Below are 19,648 nucleotides of genomic sequence, written 5' to 3' on the forward strand. Positions count from 1 at the left end.
AACATGAAAGTAAAAGCTTGAAAAACAAAGGCAGTAGTGATGTGGAAATTGTGCTGCCTGTACAGTAGACTGTCAGATAATATGTATTTCTGGGGGGAAGGCGTGCGCAGGTCTCCTGTTAGCATCGCATAGAACTCTGCACAAAGAAGTTCCTCGTTTTCAGAACGCTTACTGATTTGTCAGTTGATACATTCGCTTAAAAAATTGGTTATTTACATTTACCCCTCAAATCATTCATCTCTCTAATACCCCTTGGTATTTTATTGTTTTGAAACAGGCCAGAACCAACTGGATTTCTTTTAAAGTTTAATCCTTCCCTCAATGTGGTTGATAAAATACAGCAGAACACCCCGCTTCACTGGGCAGTGGCGGCAGGAAATGTCACTGCAGTTGATAAGCTTTTGGAAGCTGGTGCTAGCCTGGATATCCGAAATGTTAAGGTATGACCAGGTATTTATCTCCCTTAGCCTACTATAGCTTCAGTTGGAGGGTAGAAAAATTAACGTAACCGTAAGCTGTATGTATGACTTAGTTACCGGAGGAGAGATGTAAACAGTAACAGCTGGCTACCCCCAGAATATGTATGTTTAGTCTATGAATCTGGTGAGTTTTTGAAAAAATGTCTAGTATCCACACTATATCCAACATGTAATTGATCTTTTCTTTCAGGGAGAGACACCTCTCGAGATGGCTCTACAAAATAAAAATCAGCTCATTGTTCACATGCTGAAAACAGAAGCCAAAATGAGAGCCAACAAAAAGTTCACACTTTGGAGGTGGCTGCAGAAATGCGAAGTATTTTCATAGGGGCCCTATTCTCTAAGAACTGTTTTGTTCATTTGTGTTTGTCTTGTAAGGCATCGGGAAACCAGGAGTGCTGCATTTCTTCTGATTGTATCTTCCCACATGCATCCCACAACCTAGAGTTGGGAATTTGGCACTTTCATTGGCAAGGTGTTGTTTGTCCTCAACTAGATGGCTGTAAAATGACACGTTGCCTTGTGGACGTGCATCATGGTGTACTTCCACACCTATTTAATCAGTGAATTGAGGTGCAAATGGTTTAGATTGTTTGGAAGTAAAAGGAAAGATACTTTTTTCAGGAAATTTTATGGAAACTTTTGTTAAAGGGCTTGTTCCTCATTAACATTTTTTTTCAAAAGGAAAATAGTTACATTCAAAATGTCTTGTTAGAATCATAAGGAGTTAGACTAAAAATAGTGATGTTGCAACCCACTTCAAGCATATGATGTCATTTCATAAGATAAAAGGAATCTGAAATTTCAAGAGATGAAATCCAAATTTTATTCCTTTTTTTAATTGACAGTTCTTCAGAGTGGTGCTCTTCTAAACGTAAAAGCGAAGTGAATAATAGAAAAATGAAGTTCAGCTTGTTCTTATAAATGGCCAGCAAAATCTAAGTCATAATAGTAGATTTAAATTGTTAAAAATGGGGTTTTGAATTGATTCCACTATTTTTAGTGGTATATATGATAGATAGCATCATCTTATCTAAAAATAATTGGTAACTATACTTTCAGAATGATTCTAAATCAACAGACACCAGATTTCTATGGAGAGGGTCATCAGGAATACTATACATGTTTTGCAGTTAGGTGTTTGGAGGGAGAGAGAAGAAAATAATGGTCCCTCCTCAGTCTCCTCTGCCGACCCTTCTGCATCTACCCCACCCCATGCGTTAGGGTGCCCTAGGATTTTGTCCTTGTACTTCTTTTACATGTGTTCCTTCCCTTGGTGATTTCATGCACTTCCATGGCTTTAAATGCCATCTATATATTGATGACTCCAGAAGTTATCTCTAGTTTAGACCTTTCCAGACTCATATCTCCCAGTTGCCTGCATGACTTACCAGTTCAGTGTCTGATAGGCATCTCCCAAATAACATATCCGGAGCTGAACTGCTGATCTCCGCACCCCGCTAACTATTCCATCCATAGCTTTCTACATCTCAGTGCGTGGCACTCCAGCTTTCCAGCCACCTGTATGTTTTCTCAGGCACACCATGCATCTAGGCCGTTAGAGAAACATAGCTAGTTCTGCCCTCACCCGCCCACCACTGCCCTTTTGGTCCAGCCACCATTCTCTTTCATGTGACTTACTGCGGTGGTCTGACATCTCTCTGCCCCCACTCCCCTCTAGTCTGTTCTCAGCAAAGCAGCCAGATGAATCGTTTAAAATGTAAGTCAGTCCTGTCATTCATCTGCTCAGAATCCTGTCTACCTCTTCCCAGAATAAGAGCCAAAGTCCTTACAATGGCTTACAGGGCCCTGTGTGGCCCAGCTTTTTATATACTATAAAACTCACTTAGTACATTTGTCTGTCTTTCCTTACTAGAATTTAAGCTTCACGAGAGAAAGACCTGAAATTCATTTTGATATGTCCCAAGTGACTAGAATAGTGCCTTTCTATATACAGGGCAGGGCAAAAGCAGGTTTACAGTGTATGTGAAACACAGAGTTATTCTTGTCATAGTATTTATCTATTAATCACTGTATTATTTTCCATACGAACAGCTGCGAACCTGCTTTTGCCCCACCTTGTATGTGTACTGGAATGATTGTTGAATGAGTGAATAGTGTGACTTGTCTGTGGGTGTTACATCTAGGATTAAAATTTTGAAATCCATATTTAATTTGTGTTCTGAAATTACATTGCTGTAGATTCTAAGTTTACCTTTTTTTTAAAAAAAAATCTAAACTTGCTCATTGTGTGTTATGCAGTCTAATTTAGAAGCATTTTAAAGATCTGGTATCATTTGAAATTATCCATCCTTTGAATATGGCTCAGAGAAGTAAATAGTGAAGAAGATAAGGCAGAATATAATTTCTCCCTTTGCTGTTGAAAAGACCCTGCTTGCTTCCAAAGTCATGTATGTGTTGCAGCTAAGGGGCTGCTTTGTAAAATTGTGGTGCCCGGCTTCTGTGCAGTAGTCACACTGTTGCTTCATAGACTTGTTCTTTTTACTTTGCCAGGATGTGTTTCAGTCTTTGGCATCTGTGTGACTTTGACACTGAGAACCAGTCCCTTCTTGAAACTCTCCTCCCTGGCTTCTCTGGAACTTTTCTTTCTCCTGGTTGTCAAGCTGCCTTTCTGATCACACTGGTCACTCTTTCTTAGTCACCTCTGAGGACTTAGCTTTTTCTCCTTAAATGTGTGTTGGCCAAGATTCTGCCCCTTTGCACCTGCACACAGTCCTTGGGAAGTTGTTCATTCATGGCTTTACCACCTATACACTGATGCATTCCAGCCTTCTCCTGGGTGGTGGACCTGCTCCTCTGACTGCCTCCTGGGTATGCTCCAGATGTCCACAGGCATCTAGAATCCCACATGGGCTAACCTAAACTCACTTTTTCTGTAAGCATGTTCCTTCTAACCCTGTTTGTTAGGGGATGGCACCGTCTGGTGCCCGGGTTGGAGCTCGTGTGCTCTCCTCATCAGATCTTGAGCATCTTGCTTTTCACGTGGCCTGTTTGTCGTGCCTGATGCTTTCTGCCATATACTGCTGTTTGCAAGAAATTATTATTTTTTTAAACATCAGCTATCGTTAACACTTTTCCAAACAACCACTATTGGAGGGAAGGAAAGCAAAACAAAGTATGTGTCAGCAACATTTAGAAAATGTAAGACTTTTAAAAGATTGTTCCCAAGATTTGTAATTTCCCAAACTTTAAATTTATCAGTCAGAAATTTTGAAGGAAAACTGTGTGTTCTGCTGTTGTATTACTTGTTATTATATGTTAGAAAGTAGTGCTTCTAATAAACTGTTATTAGATATTTAGGAGGTAAAATCCATAAAGTTCTAAAATTCTGAATCTCTTAATAGCTCTTCCTGCTGCTGATGCTTTCTGTGATTACCATGTGGGCTGTTGGATTCATATTGGACTTCAATTCAGATTCTTGGCTTTTAAAAGGATGTCTTCTAGTAACATTGTTTTTTCTGACATCTTTGTTTCCAAGGTGTGTATATTAGTCTTTGCAAGGCTGATTATTGCATTCCAATTTGATTGCTTATTTCTATTGTTGATTGGCTGGAATCACAGATTTTTTTTTTTATTGAGCTTTGTTACTTATCACATAGGAACATCCTCAGGGTTGCTGGGAGGGAAGGGCTTTAGTAGAATATGATTGAACTGAAAGCTACTTGATCAACCCAGTAATTTAATTGAATTGACAATTAGTGGAAAATAAATGGCTTATTTTTTTAAATGTTAATTTTGATGAATAATGGGGAGATTTTTGTAACTAATTTGCATCTTGAAGCATTTTTGCTCAACTTTCAGAAATTTTGCTTTTTCTTTTTTTAAGTCTAAATTCATTTTAAGCTAGTTAGTTTTGCTCTTAATGTTATTTAGTTGAAACAACCTAATTAAATCACAGGAGGTTATAAATAGCAACTATGGTACGGTTCTGTTTTTAGGAAAATGTTTACACATGATTATATATAGTCATTGGTTAAGAGTCAGATTGCCTGGATTCAAGTCAAGCTTCACCGTACAGCAGGCCAGCATTGGAAAACTTGTTTTACCTTTCTGTGCTTCAACTTACTCGTGTATAAAACGGGGGTAATAATCGTCACAATGCTTGCCTCATGGTTAATACACATACAGTGGTTCGAACCATGGCTGGGACACAATACTCAGTCATCTCCTCACACCCCAGTCTCCTCTTTCCTTTCTCAGTAAAAGGGCATCTCGTTCCTCCTGTGAACAAGGGGTATCTTCCTTGGATTACTGTCTTCCTCGATTCTTCTCTTCATTTCCCACATCCAGCTCATTGCCAAGTCCTTGCTCAGCCTCCAGTTGGCCTGCTCTCTCCATCTACACAACTGGCCCCCTGGGCCAAACCTCTGTGAACTGTACGCCTGACTCCCGCTCTTGCCCTCTTCTGGGCTGTCCCCACTTAGCAATCAGGGTTGTTTTCTAGAAAGGCAAATCAGTTTCTGTCCTTTTCCCCTGCTCAAACCCTCCCGCGGGTTTTCCTTGTACCCAGAATAAAATCCAAACTCCTTGCCTAGGAGATATTATGTGATTTATTCCTTCCCCCCTGACTTCATCTCTTTCTTTCCTTGTTCTCCAACCTTCTTTCTGTTTCTAGAACACATCAAGTTCACCCCACCCAGGCCCTTGGCTTGCGCTTGTGTCTGTCTGACACATTCTGATTGTTGTGTAGCTGGAGACGTCTCCCGCTGGCCTGAGTTCCAGCTGCGCCTCCTTAGTGAGGCCTTCCCTGACACCCTGATCTGTTTTCTTGGCAGCACTTAACCACTGTTTCCTGCAGTGTAAGGCCCATACAAGCAGGAAACTTCTCTCCGGAATGAGAGAAAACTGAAATGATGATCCACAGAAAAAGACCTAAAAGGAAATAGTGTTGCTCCTTTAGGGTATGATTATGAGATTCCTGTGTCCTCCTTATGCTTGCCAGCATTTTCTGGAATAAGCATGTACATACTTTGTTCCTAAGAAAAAACAGAGTGTTAGAGGACCCTTAACCATTTGGCCACTGAAGAGCAGAACTGTTGGCTGGACACGAATTAGAATTTTAATGTAAAGTAGAAGCTCAAATTTCTGAAAGTGCCTAAATTGTCTGCTATTCAGAAAACTTGTAACTTAAGAGATAGTCATTCATTTTCCACCAATTGGATTGGCTCAGTCTCCAAATAAATTTTAAGCCCGATCATCAGTTATCACAATCATCACTCCCCTCTCCTTTCCTTCCCTCCCCAGCCAGAGAGAAAGCAAGGGCAGTATTTACTGACCTTGGGTAGGGGCATTTGAGGTTCAGTTTATTGTAGTAAAAACCTGCATTATAAAACATGTACATGAAAGCTTTTGTTCTCGATGGCTCTGAGTTGAGGGCTTCACATGCGAGGCTTGGCATCTGGGCTCAATTCCGATGGGAGACACGTGCATATAGCAACTTTATCTACGCTGCTTTCATTTCTGCCACACTCCTCTGTAGGGCCCCAATTTCGTGGAGGCAAGCAGCTGCAAACTTCTACTATTATTGGGCTCCAGGGGCAGTTGCTTATTGATACAGGCTGCTACGTGACCCCTGTCAGAAGTAGACAGTCTCTTACAAATGAGGTAGTTCTTAATTAGTTCAAACACATTTTTGCTGCAAAATCTCAGACAGGTCATGCCCTGGAGGTTATGTGGGCTCCATATGGCCTATTCAGGCAGCATATTGGGTTTGGGATCTTAATTCTTCTCAAATGTTTTATCATAATATGCTCATGATCTTGATAGCTTACCCTTTTCATGCCCATCATCAACTCTTGTTTTTTCCTGGTACAAATTTTAAAACAGATCCAGGTAAACTATCTTCATGCATAGGTTTACTATATGGAATATTTAATATGAAAGACAGATTTTTTTTTCTTTTGAAACTACAACATTAACACTTGAGTAAGTCGTATGTGGATTTCCAAGCTTTTTGTTACTTTAGTGAAAGGGTTAGTGACAACTAGTGCCACTTTCAGCCTTTTGTGCCTTTTTATGTCCAGGGTCTGCTGCTCAGGCTGGCTGTGGGATGAAAGGAGTTAAGGTTATGTGCATCTGTGTGTTTCAGAAACATACTGCTATAGACCCTAGAAGAAAGCTTTATAGATGTGAAGGTAGATCTCCGAATATTTAAAATTCTGCATTTTGGAGTATTTGAACACAGGGGATATGCCTCCCCCCTCCAAAAAAAAAGAAATACAAGTACGAGTGTCTCAATAGAAATAAGAAAGATGCACTGAAAACACGACATGGTTGGGATTGAAGCAATGTGTAAAGTAGCTGTAAGGGCGAGAACACCCACTTGAGAGTCCCTGTGCCTCAGTTTCCTCGTGTGGAAAGTGGTGCATGGTGGGCATCAGTGAGTGGAAGCTGTTGTTTGCATTTTCATTACTGTTGTTATTCAAGGGAATTTAGAACTGAAAGGGGTATGAGTCATGCTTGTTTTCACTAATACCATGTGTTTATCCTTTTTTCCTTTAGGTTGCTGGTCGGGTATAAGAACCTTGTATACTTACCGATGGCCTTCCTGCTAAGTTCCATTTTCTGGATGTTTGTGACTTGGTTCATCTTATTCTTTCCTCATATCCTTCAAGTTTAAATGCAAATGCCTGTCTCTTTGCCTTAAAAAAATAAAAAACAGTAATACTGTTGTTAGAAATTGAGATATTAGAAGAGATCCAGGGAATACAACTCACATTTGTATTTATTTAACGATTGTGGTTGAAGATGTTTAATGTTGAAAATCTACTCAACCTCGGAAATACTCTCAGCGCCCACAGTGGAAACAGTAGGTGTCTGGTATTTATTACTTATTAGAAGGAAACAGAATGAAATGTTTTGCTTGGACCCACAAAAATTTCTTCTATTGCCTTAAGTTTCTCTCAAAGGTCAGATGGTTCGTTTAACTGGTCCGCAGCTGTAGTTGATCCATGCATCTTCTGGGCACCAGGGTGACCCTTGTGTGAGGGCTTTGGGGGAAGCGCCCTCCTCAGCGACGGTCAGTGCAGTGTGTGGTTCTCAGTCCACACGTGGAAGTACTGATACATCTACTTTGCCACCCAAAACATACGGGAAGCAGAAATTTCAGAGAACACTACTCCCAATGTGTAATCTACTCTGAAATTTTATGTTATCCTATTGTATTTCTTTTTTAAAGAATGCTGGTCACCACACACTGCACTCTTTCATGGCCTGCCGATGGACGGCAGCCGGTGGTGTAAGACAGAACTCACCTGAGGAGTAGGATCATCACTGGACGAGCAGGGCTCAGGCGAAGTCCAGCCTAAGGGTGTGCTGTGCTTTTATGCTGACCGAATCCAGTCTCCTAGAAGTGGGGCTAGGGGTCCCTTCTTAGTTTATATCTGTTTATAGCTCCCAGAGGAGGGAAGCGTTTTCTTCAATTTTTGTGCTTCCCACCTCTTTCCAGGATCCTTTTTCACCTTCCTAGAAAGTCACCTTGCACTCTAGAAAGCTGTTATGAACTTATTTTCCTTACAGGTGGGAGAAGAAGCAATATAGTGGCTAGAAATGCACCTTTAAGCATTTCATTATGTGATATAAAAATAATGAAATTTATAACTAACCATGAGTGCATAAAGTAACAGCACGATATACCTCAAAATCATCTGCTGGTCCCAGGGCTGGTCAATTCAAGGGTAATTGACATGACACTGAGAAGGGATGGCTGATGTTTTTGTTTACCAAACCATGTGGCAGTGGAGTAACAACAGTTTTAAAGTTGTGTTTCTTGATGAGTTTTTAAAAGGTGAGCAATCTACATTATTTTAAATATTGTACGAAAAGTGATATGGTTATTATTTTGAATTATTCCAAATGTGCAGAATCAATATTAACAACATTGTAACTCCACCACAGTTTGAAAACCTCCATTGCAGAACTTAAAGTAGTATATGTGAAGATGCCATTACATCACAAGAACTGATTTCCGCAACTAGACGAAATCTTAGGATGTTGGAGTCGACAAGATGGGGTGTTTTACTCCCATGTGCAGCATAAAGCTGGTGGAGGATCTAGGACCCACATGAGCCCTGCTACTGGTGAGGGAATGTCGGTCAGTAGGTGGCACACTTCGCCGTCAGATCAGTGTTTTTCCAGCCGAATGTCAGTGCTGTTTGAAGGCCCTGCGAATGAACTGTGTGCTGCCCTGAACCAGCTGTGGTTGTGCTGGTCTTCGCGAGTCAGAGCAGATTCTGGCTGCAGACCCGGGGCGAGGGGGAGTCTGAAGTTCTGCCTCTAACAAGCTTCCACACTTTGAACAGCAAGGGTTTAGAGTCTTAAGGCCGCCTTTTCTACTCTGAAGTTTGGCACAAGACATCTTGGCAACACCTGGGACGGCAAATACAGTTACTATGTCAGTCATGATTTAAATTGGGCAAGGAAAATTGGTTTATTACTGGTATATTGGTTTATTACTGCACAAAATTTTACTGGAGCAAAATTTAACTTTTTAAACAAAGAATTTGTTCCAATTCAAAAACATTGCAAAGTGGGAACCATTTATCCTTGAAGCACTTTTTATCTTCGTTTATAACATCTGCCTTTCCCAAATACTTGATTTATAATCACTTTGCACAGAGAGCAATTTCTTTTGTTTCTAAATTAACTCAGCCTAACTAAGTTACAATTATGTACTATGCGCTATGAGGTTTTTGGCAAGAATTTATCTAATGTATAAAAAAATATTTTTAGTTTGAATCTCTGAACCAAATGGCTTATTTTTTTAAATGATTTTGTTAAAATGATCAGAAACCATTTTTCTGGATGCTCTCAGGAGAGCCACATTATACCGTTAGAGATTAATTTATTTGGATCTTGAATGTTTTTTAGTCTTCAGGATGTTCTTCATATATTGCAACTCTTCCTATCAATATTTCTTGTGAGTTTCAACTGTTGAGGAGGGGTTAATTTGTCAACCAAGACCAAGTTTCCATAGGATTAGAACATAGAGTGGGGCCAGGTTTGCGGGCAAGGATGTGTTAGATCAGGGAAGGTGAGGAGAGAATGCAGAGGATAGGGATTCTTAGGTACCAGTGATGAAGTTTGCATGTGTCATAATTATGCTCTTCAGCGAAGTCTGACATGTTCCTTAACCTGGCATTAACATCTCGCAGGCACTCCTTTCTATTTTGCTTTTATTCTCAGCATAATAGGCTTCCTCTACTTCTTCTACAAGACTTGGGCAACGGATCCAGGCTTCACTAAGGCTTCTGAAGAAGAAAGGAAAATGGTGAGCTTTCTTTGTGATGTTACTGTTCTTTTTTTTAATAGTAGGGTGTATAAACTTCAGAAGATCACAGCCTGGTTGGTTTTGTCCTGACTGCACCTCTAGTGCCTGGCACCTCATAGGTGCAGCATCAGTGTGGAATGAATGAATCAGCAGAATGAGATTCCTCCACTGTCACACTTTTTCATTTGCCTATATGAAAGTTTAAGACCATTTTAAACTTCTAAAGCAATACTTCACCAAGACTTTTTCATATGTAATTTCTGTCAGCAGAAATGGTCTTCTACTTCTTTATAGTTAGACACTTACCTGTATTTTTTGGAGTATAGGACGCACTCCCTCCCCCCCCCCCAAATTTGGGAGGAATAATGGTTGTTAATTCAGCTATTGAGTTCTATTTACATTTACATTGGTGAAATATTATGTTATTTATGTTATTAAATATTTTACCATCTTTTTTGCTTCAAAATTTCTTTTCCTATTTTCCTCTAAAAACTAGGTGCGTCTTATGGTCCGAAAAACATGGTCGATGCTTAGGTAATGATCATAGAGCTTAAATGCCCTCATCTAATACATGGCGTAGGCAGGAGCCAGGGCGAGTCCTCCTCCTCACTGACCGAGGAGATGCCCCTTCTCTTCCTCAGATGTGCAGTTGTCAGGTGACATGGCGTGTCCTCCATTGCTCATGAAGTTTTCAAGTTGGGGGGAGTGTCATCTGTGTCACGTAAAGCCAGCGTTCCTCAGGGACAGCTGTTGATGTTTATAGCGATCAGTTCTGTTGTCTACTGGCAGGTTTTGGTTCTTTTTAGGAGTGTCCATGTTTGTTCTTCTTCGGCAGATTATAACTGGGGATCATTGCCCTTTTGATGGAGAGAAAGGGGTATAATTTTTGTGCATTCTAATTTATTGGCCGTCCTTGAAAATGCAGCCTTGAAAAGTCTCGTTATTTCAGGCACAGAATGATTTGTTGGCAAGTCTTAGAAATTGCTTTTTTAGCTACCTCAGCCTGGAGAGAGAGCTGTGATTACGGTATATGGCCACACATTATACATTCCCCTGCATAGCACAAACGTAAGGTCAAACTCCGTGTCTTTTAGAACATCATCACCCTCGCAGAGACGGGCTGTCTGGACCTCAGGACATTCTGTACATCATGTCTTGTGAGTGAATCTTTTCTTTATATTTTTTCCCATTGTAAAAGCAAATTCTTGGTTATGTTGCTCATGTAAGCATGTATTAAATCTTCATGGTATATTTATATACCTTTGTTTCTACTGGGTTCTAATTTTGCATTACTGTCAGAACAATTTTCTGCCTTGAACATATGGGAGAAAGATATTTATAATCTCTCGAAGTTGCCTATGATTAAAAATCTTGTATGTTTTGTTTGCTTTTTCCTGCCATGAAGCATATGTTAGAACTAACTTGGAGTCAGAGGCTCATAATGGCCCTAGGAATAATTTAGTGAAACTTCTCAGTTTGCAGTTGAGGAATCATGACCTAAAGGGAAGAAAGAACTTTCCCTAAAAGATTGGCAGAGCCAGAAATGTAACTCAGGTTTCTTTTCTCTTAGCCCAGTGCTCCTGGTGCAATAGGGTACTACCTTGTTTCCCGTTAGTCAGTGTTAGTAGGCTCAGGAATCCAAATCCCCTTTAGTGAGGGCTTCAACGAATTAGGTATAGAGAAGTAAATATCGTATTAATAAGGCATTCCAGAGCCTCTTTGTGAATTGGTGATCTACTGTTTAGGATTATTTGTGCCAGCATCTTTTTGATTTAAGAATAAGATTTTGCTTGTAATTTGCTACCACTCTGAGACACGGATTTATGCTTGGGTCTCTCTTAATTGCCCACTTAGGTGAGGAAGCCATTAAGGTCACTCCATTGCCCTGTGTGCAACTCCTGTGTCGCTCGATACGATCAGCACTGCCTCTGGACTGGACGCTGCATAGGTGAGAGACTGAATTTTTCAGTTACCACTGCAAAGCTAAGTGTATATTTAGTTATGTGTGTGACTCATAGGAAAAGTGGAAGGGAATCCATTTGGTAGCTCTTCCTCATCAGAGAATCATCTCTACAGTATAACACTTTTGGAAGACTGACTTTTGATGTTAATAATGATAATATCATTTTATAGTATTTTAGCATTTATAGTGTACTTTCGTGTATTGTATCCTATTTGATCATCAGGCATCACTCCTATTATTATCTCCATTTTAGAGTTGAAAAAATTTAAAATAAAAAATTACTTGCTTGAAACCACTTGAGTAGTATCAGTCTTCTGCTCCAAACATGTTCTCCATGTTTTGTGTCTGGTCCCTTGTTCACATTCTCCGCTTGTCCTCCTCCAGGCTCAGGTAGGAGGTAGAACCAGAGGTGGCAGAGACCTGGGGGTTGCCTTCCACCCAGGGAGTATTTCTTGTCCTGGTCTGCAGCCCTGGGTTTCCTCTGAGCCGTCCCAGTAAAACCCTGGGGTTTGTTGTTAGGAACTACAGTCGTGGGTCTTTAGAAGACCCGTGCTTTCATGGGAGAAGACATGCTTTTATGAACTTGATGAACAGAACGCTGCCCCAGCTCAGTCAGGTGTCCTTGATACACTTTGATGTTCCTTACTTTTCCTAGAGAACAGGGGAAATGACCTCTTTTAAATAAGTAATGAATAAATACTGGTTCAGTTAACAAGGAAAACTGACCATGGCATACCAGAGCCGTTTGGTTTTGGTTTAATGGTATTTAAAAGCAGAGCAACTGTTTATTTCTTTACTCTGCTGAAGACTTTGGACAGGAAAGTGGTTAATAAGGTCTTGAGCTGGAAAATCATTATAAGGAATATTAACTATGTTGATTTTTTTTTTTTGATGCAGGTTTCGGCAACCATCGCTATTACATATTCTTCTTATTTTTCCTTTCCATTGTGTGTAACTGGATTATATATGAATCTTTCATGTGTAAGTATAATTTTTTCTTACAGCAAGCTCATGCACCCACACCCGCATACACTTTCCCTTGTAAGCTTTTATATGTCCCGTTCTGGCTGGGTGACTATAACCTGTACCCCGAATAAAAACAGAACGGATGCCTGTAAATGCTGGGCATTGGAAAGCTGCACGAAACGCTAGAAGATGTTAGTTGTCAGTACCTTTGAAGAAATTTTACTTTAAAATGACCTTGATAAATTAGGGAAGTGGTCAAAAATACAAATTCATTTAAGGCAAGTGCAGATCTATGCCCCAGTGAGAGGAAGGGGAATCAGCTGCTGAGGGACACAGCCAGGGAAATGGTAAGTAAATAAGGCAGGTGAGGGGGAGGTTGGTGGTAGAGAGGTGGCGGGGGTTGGAAGGTGGTCACAGTTGTTAAGGAACAAAACTGAAAGTACATGTTCTTTGATGGATGTTAGGTCACAACTGATAACTGATGGAGAAAACTGTCTTTAAAAAGTTGGAAATAATAATTTGGAAGAAAATATTAGATCATTTACTCTGCATCCCGAAGGAAAGAAAACAACTTTTTAGTAGCAGTCTAAAGGCGGCCTCTAGGGGTCTCAGGTGGGGAGTGACATCTGAGTGTTCCAAGGTGATTAACGAAGAACAGGGTTTAAAGGGAAGCCAGAAGGATTTTGGTAGCTCCTGAGAATTGCAGGACTGTGCGTTTCAGACCTTGGGTAGGTTACCTGCCTGGAAAATCCTGTAGTGCTTGTAGTTCACTTTGACTTTGTTTAACTGTTCACCATTTGTTTGTTTTGAAAGCTTCGGGAGAATTTGCCTCTAGGAGGCTTCACGGCTGATGTGTTTCCATCCCCCCTCCTGTTAAGTTTATGCTCAAGTCTTGTATTTTGCCAATTAAATACTAATTTGTTGCTTGAACAAAAAATTGGGAATCATTCAGGAAGATGTTAGGAAAGTGTTTTCTTGCCTTTTTTTCCTTTTTCCTTTATCATTCCAAACTCCACCCCTCCCTATCTCCCCATCCCTCCCTCTTCTTTGGTTTAAATTTTGTTTAGCTTTTGAAGGATAATTTCCTCTACACTATTTCCCAGCTCCCCAGCTTCCCAGCTTCCCTCCCCAGAAACATCCAGAATTTTAAGTTTTGTTTGGTCTGGGGTTTCATTTTTAGAGATCGTTAATACCTTTGTGAAATGGTTTCTTTTTTGCCCTGCTGCAGGCGTGGAGAGGGCTTCAGTTACCTTGCCAGCCCCGTTCCCACCCACACCTCGGGTGTCTGATCCCTAGGGAATGCGTTTGTGGCTCAATATAACTGTCATCATCTCAGATGGATCTAACAGTCAGAAGTTTGTGTTCCCTGATCTCAGTTCTTGTCAAAGGCCATCAGTAATCCCGAGCATTGGGATTTAAAACCTCTTATTAGGTCCTGTGGTGAAAGAAAGAAAAAGGTTTTTTGACAGTGCTTTCTGTTGAAAGAGCTGCCCTTTGAAGGCCTGACATTAAAGCATATTCCTGGAAAACCTTTTTAAGCTGGCCCGTGGACCAGCCTGTGCCTTGGACTTGATCCTGGGGAAAAGAAGCCAGGTTTTACACCACTCTTGTCTCTCCCCCTTCTCTCTCTCCTCTAAAAATAGTCCCCTTTGTCTGGTGCCTCTGTCCAGCATAAGACTGTATTGATAAGGACAGAAGTGGTTTTCCATCACATTCATTCTTTCCAAGTTGCTTTCTTATTACACGCATTGGTTGCTCCCTCCTCTTTGTCTTTATTCTCTGGCTCTGAACCAATTTTTGTATTACATTTTATTTCTTAGTAACAGTCCCACCTGTATGTGCATTTATAACTGTGTAGGAAAGCTGAACATATTTTGTTACTTCTATCCCATTTATATTTCAACAACATGTTTTTTACAGTGAAGGAGGACATTGGGTCATTTATCATTATTTCACGCACAGGAAAAATAAACTTTCAGTGCTCCATTTTTCTAATGAGTCCTCACTGTCACCCCACCTTCTTTGTGTAACCATTAACACCCCTGTTGCCAGAGCCCGGCTGCACACCCTCCCCCTCGTGCGATCCAGTTGCAGCTACTTCTGGCTCCGTGCACTCACCATCCAGTTCACCCTGTGAGGTCTGTTTTTAGGGCAGACAGTAAGTAACTGAAAGTGTCTGCATCACACAAGTTACAGGGAGGAAGGTCTTAGATCATTGCTAGAAAGTGCATTGTGACTGCCGGAGCTACCTAAAGGTGAAAGCCATTGATTTGGAACAATATGAGTTCCTTGTCATTAGCCCCTGACCACCTGTTAAGAATGTGTCAGTACATAGTAAAGTATTGTATTGCATGAGATAATTCATATGGCCACTTATGGCCATATCTTTGATATTAAATTTGAAATAAGTTTTATGGAAACTTCAGTCTGAGGTCATGCTGTGTTATCAGAAAAATTCCCAGAAGAGAACATTTGAAATCCATAAGGTGAAAGAAAGTAGATATTCTTTCTCACTCAGTTGTTTTCTCTGCCTGCTGTTGGAAATTATGATCTTTTATGTCGCACCAGATGCATGGAATGCGCCTTTCTTTGGGGTCCTGCTGAGAAGCTCTGAAGAGTGTAATCTGCTTTGTTACCTTGATTGCTACTCGGTGATGATTGCTATTAGAATGCTGTGGCGCATATTCATGAAAGATAGATGGGAGTTAAATGATACTAAAAAAAAACCCCAGATATTTGGGACAAGAATGGACAGAAGTTGATAGCAAAGTCATGGACTCACTTTCTTCCAGTCTCAGGAATTCTTAAGTATTGCTTTGGGAAAAAGTCTAAAATTACTCATGAGCTTGTCGGAAACATTTATGAAACTTCCAGGCACAAGTCTGCAGAATTCTCCTTTCAAAACCAACTTGCCCTTTAAGAACAGTCATGGCGCCTATAAAAGTCATTGGCTTTATGTAACCTTGAAGGTCTGTCTGTTCCCTTGTTTCTTCTGCTTCCTACCTGTGTTCACCTTACTGCTGCTCTTAGTTAGCTACATGGGTTAGAGGTCAACATCATGGAGGCCTTAGTGAAGTCCTCTCTTTTAACTGGCACACAAATAGGTTCTCCTGGGGAGAAAAGACTGACTTGTGATCATACGAATCTTGCTCTGTATTCTTTTCTGGGGGTGTCTTTCTCGTGAGTTTCCTCACCTGGCCTTTCTCCCACTGCAGAATAAATTACTGTGCCAGTGCCGAAGTACATGCAGTGACTACGTGCTCTTAGCTTGTGTTCCAGTGGTATCTAGGTGCTCATAGGATTTCCTGTGCCCGCAGCAATGGCATGTTGATCTGAACCCTTAATAAGGGTTTATATTTAGCTCTGTGATAGGCCCATATCTTGCTGTAACATGGATAAGACAGAGAATTTTCCAGGACAAATATTTATTAAATATAATCATTCTCAGTTGTCAAGTACTTGAACAGTTAACTTCTCTGGCCAGTGCATTATGCTGAATATGCTGATTTTAGTGATGGTTTTATGGACCATTTTTTGCTTTTATTCTTTCACTGCCATGCAGTGTTATCACAGTCTTAATTAACAGTGAGGTACACTTTTTTTAAGTAAATTTTCTTGATTATGCTATTACAGTTCTCCCAATTTTTCCTCCTTTGCCCCCCTCCACCCATACCCTCCTTCCCTCCAGCATTCCCCCTGCTTAGTTCACATCCACGGGGCATGTGTGTAAGTTCTTTGGCTTCTCCATTTCCTATGCTGTCCTTAACATCCCCCTGTCTATTTTGTTCCTACAAAATAATGCTTCTTATTCCCTGTACCGTTTCTCCCATTCTCTCTCTTCCCTTTCCCCTCTGATAACCTTCCAAAAGATCTCCATATCTATGATTCTGTTCCTGTTGTGGTTATTTGCTTTGTTTGTTTGTATTTAGATTCAGTTGTTGATAGTTGTGAATTTGTTGCCTTTTTAATGTTCATGATTTTGATCTTTTTTTTAAATAAGTCCTTTTGACATTTCCTGTAATAATATCTTGGTGATGATGAAGGATTAGCTTTTACCTTGTCTGGGAAGCACTTTATGGGCCCTTCCATTCTAAATGATAGCTTTCCTGAATAGAATAGTATTGGTTGTAGGTCCCTGCTTCTTATCACTTTGAATACTTCTTGCCAGTCCCTTCTAGCCTGAAAAGTTGCTTTTGAGAAATCGCTAACAGCCTTATGGGCACTCCTTTGTAGGTAACTCTCTGCCTTTCTCTTGCTACTTTAAAGATTCTCTCTTCATCTTTAACCTTTGGCAGTTTAACTATGTCTTAGTGTGGTCCTTTTGGGGTCCAACTTGTTTGGGACTCTGTGCTTCCTGGACTTGTATGTCTATTTTCTTCACTAAATTAGGGAAGTTTTCTTTCATTATATTTTCAGATAAGTTTTCAATTTCTTGCTCTTCCTCTTCTTCTGGCATCCCTATGATTAGGATGTTGACATGTTTGGAGATGTCCCAGAGGTTCCTGAGCCTCTCCTCATTTTTTTTTAAATTCTTGTTTCTTTTTTCCATTCTACTTGAATGTTTATCGTTTCCTTATACTCCAAATCATTGATTTGAATCTCAGCTTCCTTCCCTTCTCTGTTGGTTTCCTGTGGATTTTTCTTTATTTCATTTAGTGTAGCCTTCATTTCTTTATGATGTTGTTGTACTCAAGGAGTTCCCTGATCATCCTGATCACCAGTGTTTTGAACTCTTGCATCTGATAGGTTAGTTATCTCCATTTTGTTTAGTTCTTTTTCTGGGGTTTTCTTCTGTTCTTTCATTTGAGCCCTATTTCTTTGTCTCCCCAATTTGGCAGCCTCCCTGTGTTTCTGTGTATTAGGTAGAGCTGCTTTTACTCCCTGTTGTAGTAGCATGACCTATGTAGAAAAGGCACCTATATGAACTGTGTGGGGTGGAGTCTTAGGTACTTTCCAGGGCGGGGCGAACTGCTTCACTGCCTTGTGGTGTGTGGGGAGAGCTCGAAAAGGGATCAGTGCCGCTGCCTGGCTTCTGGATATTCACCTGGCACTCTTCCTGATTCCAGTCACTTCACCCTCTTCCCATGTGCAACTGGCGCCCTTCTAGCTGCTGCCCTGGTGGTGAATCCTGGAGTGGGTGGGTTTACATATGTTCTAAGACCATATGGGTCCTTTAAGCAACAAAAATCTGGCAGTTTCTACTACTGCCCTGACCCCCACTGGTTTTTAGAGCCAGAGGTAACAGGGATGTATTTTCCTGGTGCTGGAACCTTGGGCTGTGCAGTCTGGCCTGGGGCTGGGATCGCTTGCTCCCAAGGTATCCCTCCCAAATTTTCATCCACCATACGTGAATGTGGGACCATCCATTCCACCACTGCCGCCGCCTCTCCACCCATCTCCGTAATTCCACTCGTCCTACCTGGCTGGGTGACTGTGGCTTCTTTGAATCCTTGGTTGTTGGACTTCCATTCAGCTTGATTTTCTGATGGTTCTGGGTGTTACTAGTTTTGAGATGTGGTTGTAATTCTTTCTATTGTTTCATGAGGAGGTGAAGCGTGTCTACCTATGCCTCTATCTTGACCAGAAGTCCATGGTACAATTTTTCATTTTTGTTAGTTGAGCTGGCATTTGGGAGATAAAACCTTAAAGTTGGGTTCTAATCTGTGCCATCACATCTTCCATTCTCTTTTCCCCAAATAGAACTGCAGTAATTTTATGTTCCTGAGTGATGCTGCGTGGTTTGTTGCCTTTTTAAATAATGGGCTCCTTTTTGTGTATTCACAGATTGGTCAAATCATTGTGCCACAACATTCAGAGAAGATGGACTGTGGACCTACCTCAATCAGATTGTGGCTTGCTCCCCTTGGGTTTTATATATCTTCATGCTAGCAGTCTTCCAGTTCTCATGGTCAACGTTTTTATTATTGAATCAGCTCTTTCAGGTATCTATTTCTCTTCTTATAACCTGTACTAAGGTAGAAAGACTTTAATTTTAAATCAGAAGATTTCATTTCTAGTTCCACCTCTGTCACTTCCTCCGTGGGTCTAGACATGTCATTTGACTCTTGAATTTCTGTTTCCTTGTCCATAAAATGGGAATGAAAATGCCTGTCTCCTCTCACAGGAGGGTTTAAAGGTTAAAAGAATAAATTGTGTTGCCTAGGAGTTATCTAATCTAACCTATTTATTTTATACAGGTACAGAGGTGAATTGAATTTTTCAAGGTGGGACAATCAGAACATGAGTGGGAACGTGAAACTTAGGTCTTCCAACTCCCGTTTAAGGATTTTTTCTATCATACACTTAAATTACATGATGTGTGAAAGTACGGTATAAACTGTAAAGCATTATGCAAGTGTGAGGTGATTTTTTTCCCTAGTTTTTCAACCCTGTTTGTTACTATGCAGTACTTAAGTGGGTAGAAGTGGAGAAGAAATGAAAAACACATCACTAACCAATGGACATGGTAATTGCACTCTCAGAAAAGGTCATGGCCATTAGAAAGTTCAAGCTCCGGGGTGGTAGTTACCTTCAGCTTTCTGCGATGTTTCTGCCCCCTCCCTGCTGCCTGCCGTCCCCCGTGAGCTGAACCTCATCCTCATGGGGGCTGTGGCCTGCAGTGTGGAGCCGACAACCATGGTCAGTCTGTGCCGCCTCCTGCGAGGCCTCAGATAGTTAGGGCATTGCTCCACAAATGTACTCCACTTTTATGGGGAAGTAACCAGTTCTACAATAATAATAATAATAATACATTTTTTTAAAGGAAAAATATCCCTTAGTCCCTTAAAAAGGGGAAAAATGCTATGGAAAGGCATTAAGCTAATAATACTGATAGAACTGAGGTTTTTGAACATTCTTCCTAAATCCCTATCCCTCTGATATTCACAGACTCGGGCAGTAAGAATGGCTATTAACATCAGTGCTTATCAGTAGTAATTACTATCATTTATA

The 19,648-nt window shown here is 40.7% G+C and overlaps 1 protein-coding gene across 2 annotated transcripts in view; it reads left to right on the plus strand.

The window, feature by feature from the left end:
• ZDHHC13 (zinc finger DHHC-type palmitoyltransferase 13) overlaps positions 1 to 19,648 on the plus strand; it is a 45,378-nt gene that overhangs the window by 20,632 nt on the left and 5,098 nt on the right. For both annotated transcript variants that reach the window (XM_028517168.2, XM_036029136.1), the window contains exons 7-15: positions 278 to 440; positions 670 to 795; positions 3,845 to 3,978; positions 7,002 to 7,102; positions 9,644 to 9,768; positions 10,863 to 10,925; positions 11,623 to 11,716; positions 12,629 to 12,712; positions 18,482 to 18,639. In XM_028517168.2, coding sequence (XP_028372969.1) covers positions 278 to 440; positions 670 to 795; positions 3,845 to 3,978; positions 7,002 to 7,102; positions 9,644 to 9,768; positions 10,863 to 10,925; positions 11,623 to 11,716; positions 12,629 to 12,712; positions 18,482 to 18,639 — 1,048 coding nt within the window. The remainder of the gene's footprint in view (positions 1 to 277; positions 441 to 669; positions 796 to 3,844; positions 3,979 to 7,001; positions 7,103 to 9,643; positions 9,769 to 10,862; positions 10,926 to 11,622; positions 11,717 to 12,628; positions 12,713 to 18,481; positions 18,640 to 19,648) is intronic.

Source organism: Phyllostomus discolor, chromosome 6, assembly GCF_004126475.2.
Source record: "Phyllostomus discolor isolate MPI-MPIP mPhyDis1 chromosome 6, mPhyDis1.pri.v3, whole genome shotgun sequence".
Taxonomy (NCBI): domain Eukaryota; kingdom Metazoa; phylum Chordata; class Mammalia; order Chiroptera; family Phyllostomidae; genus Phyllostomus; species Phyllostomus discolor.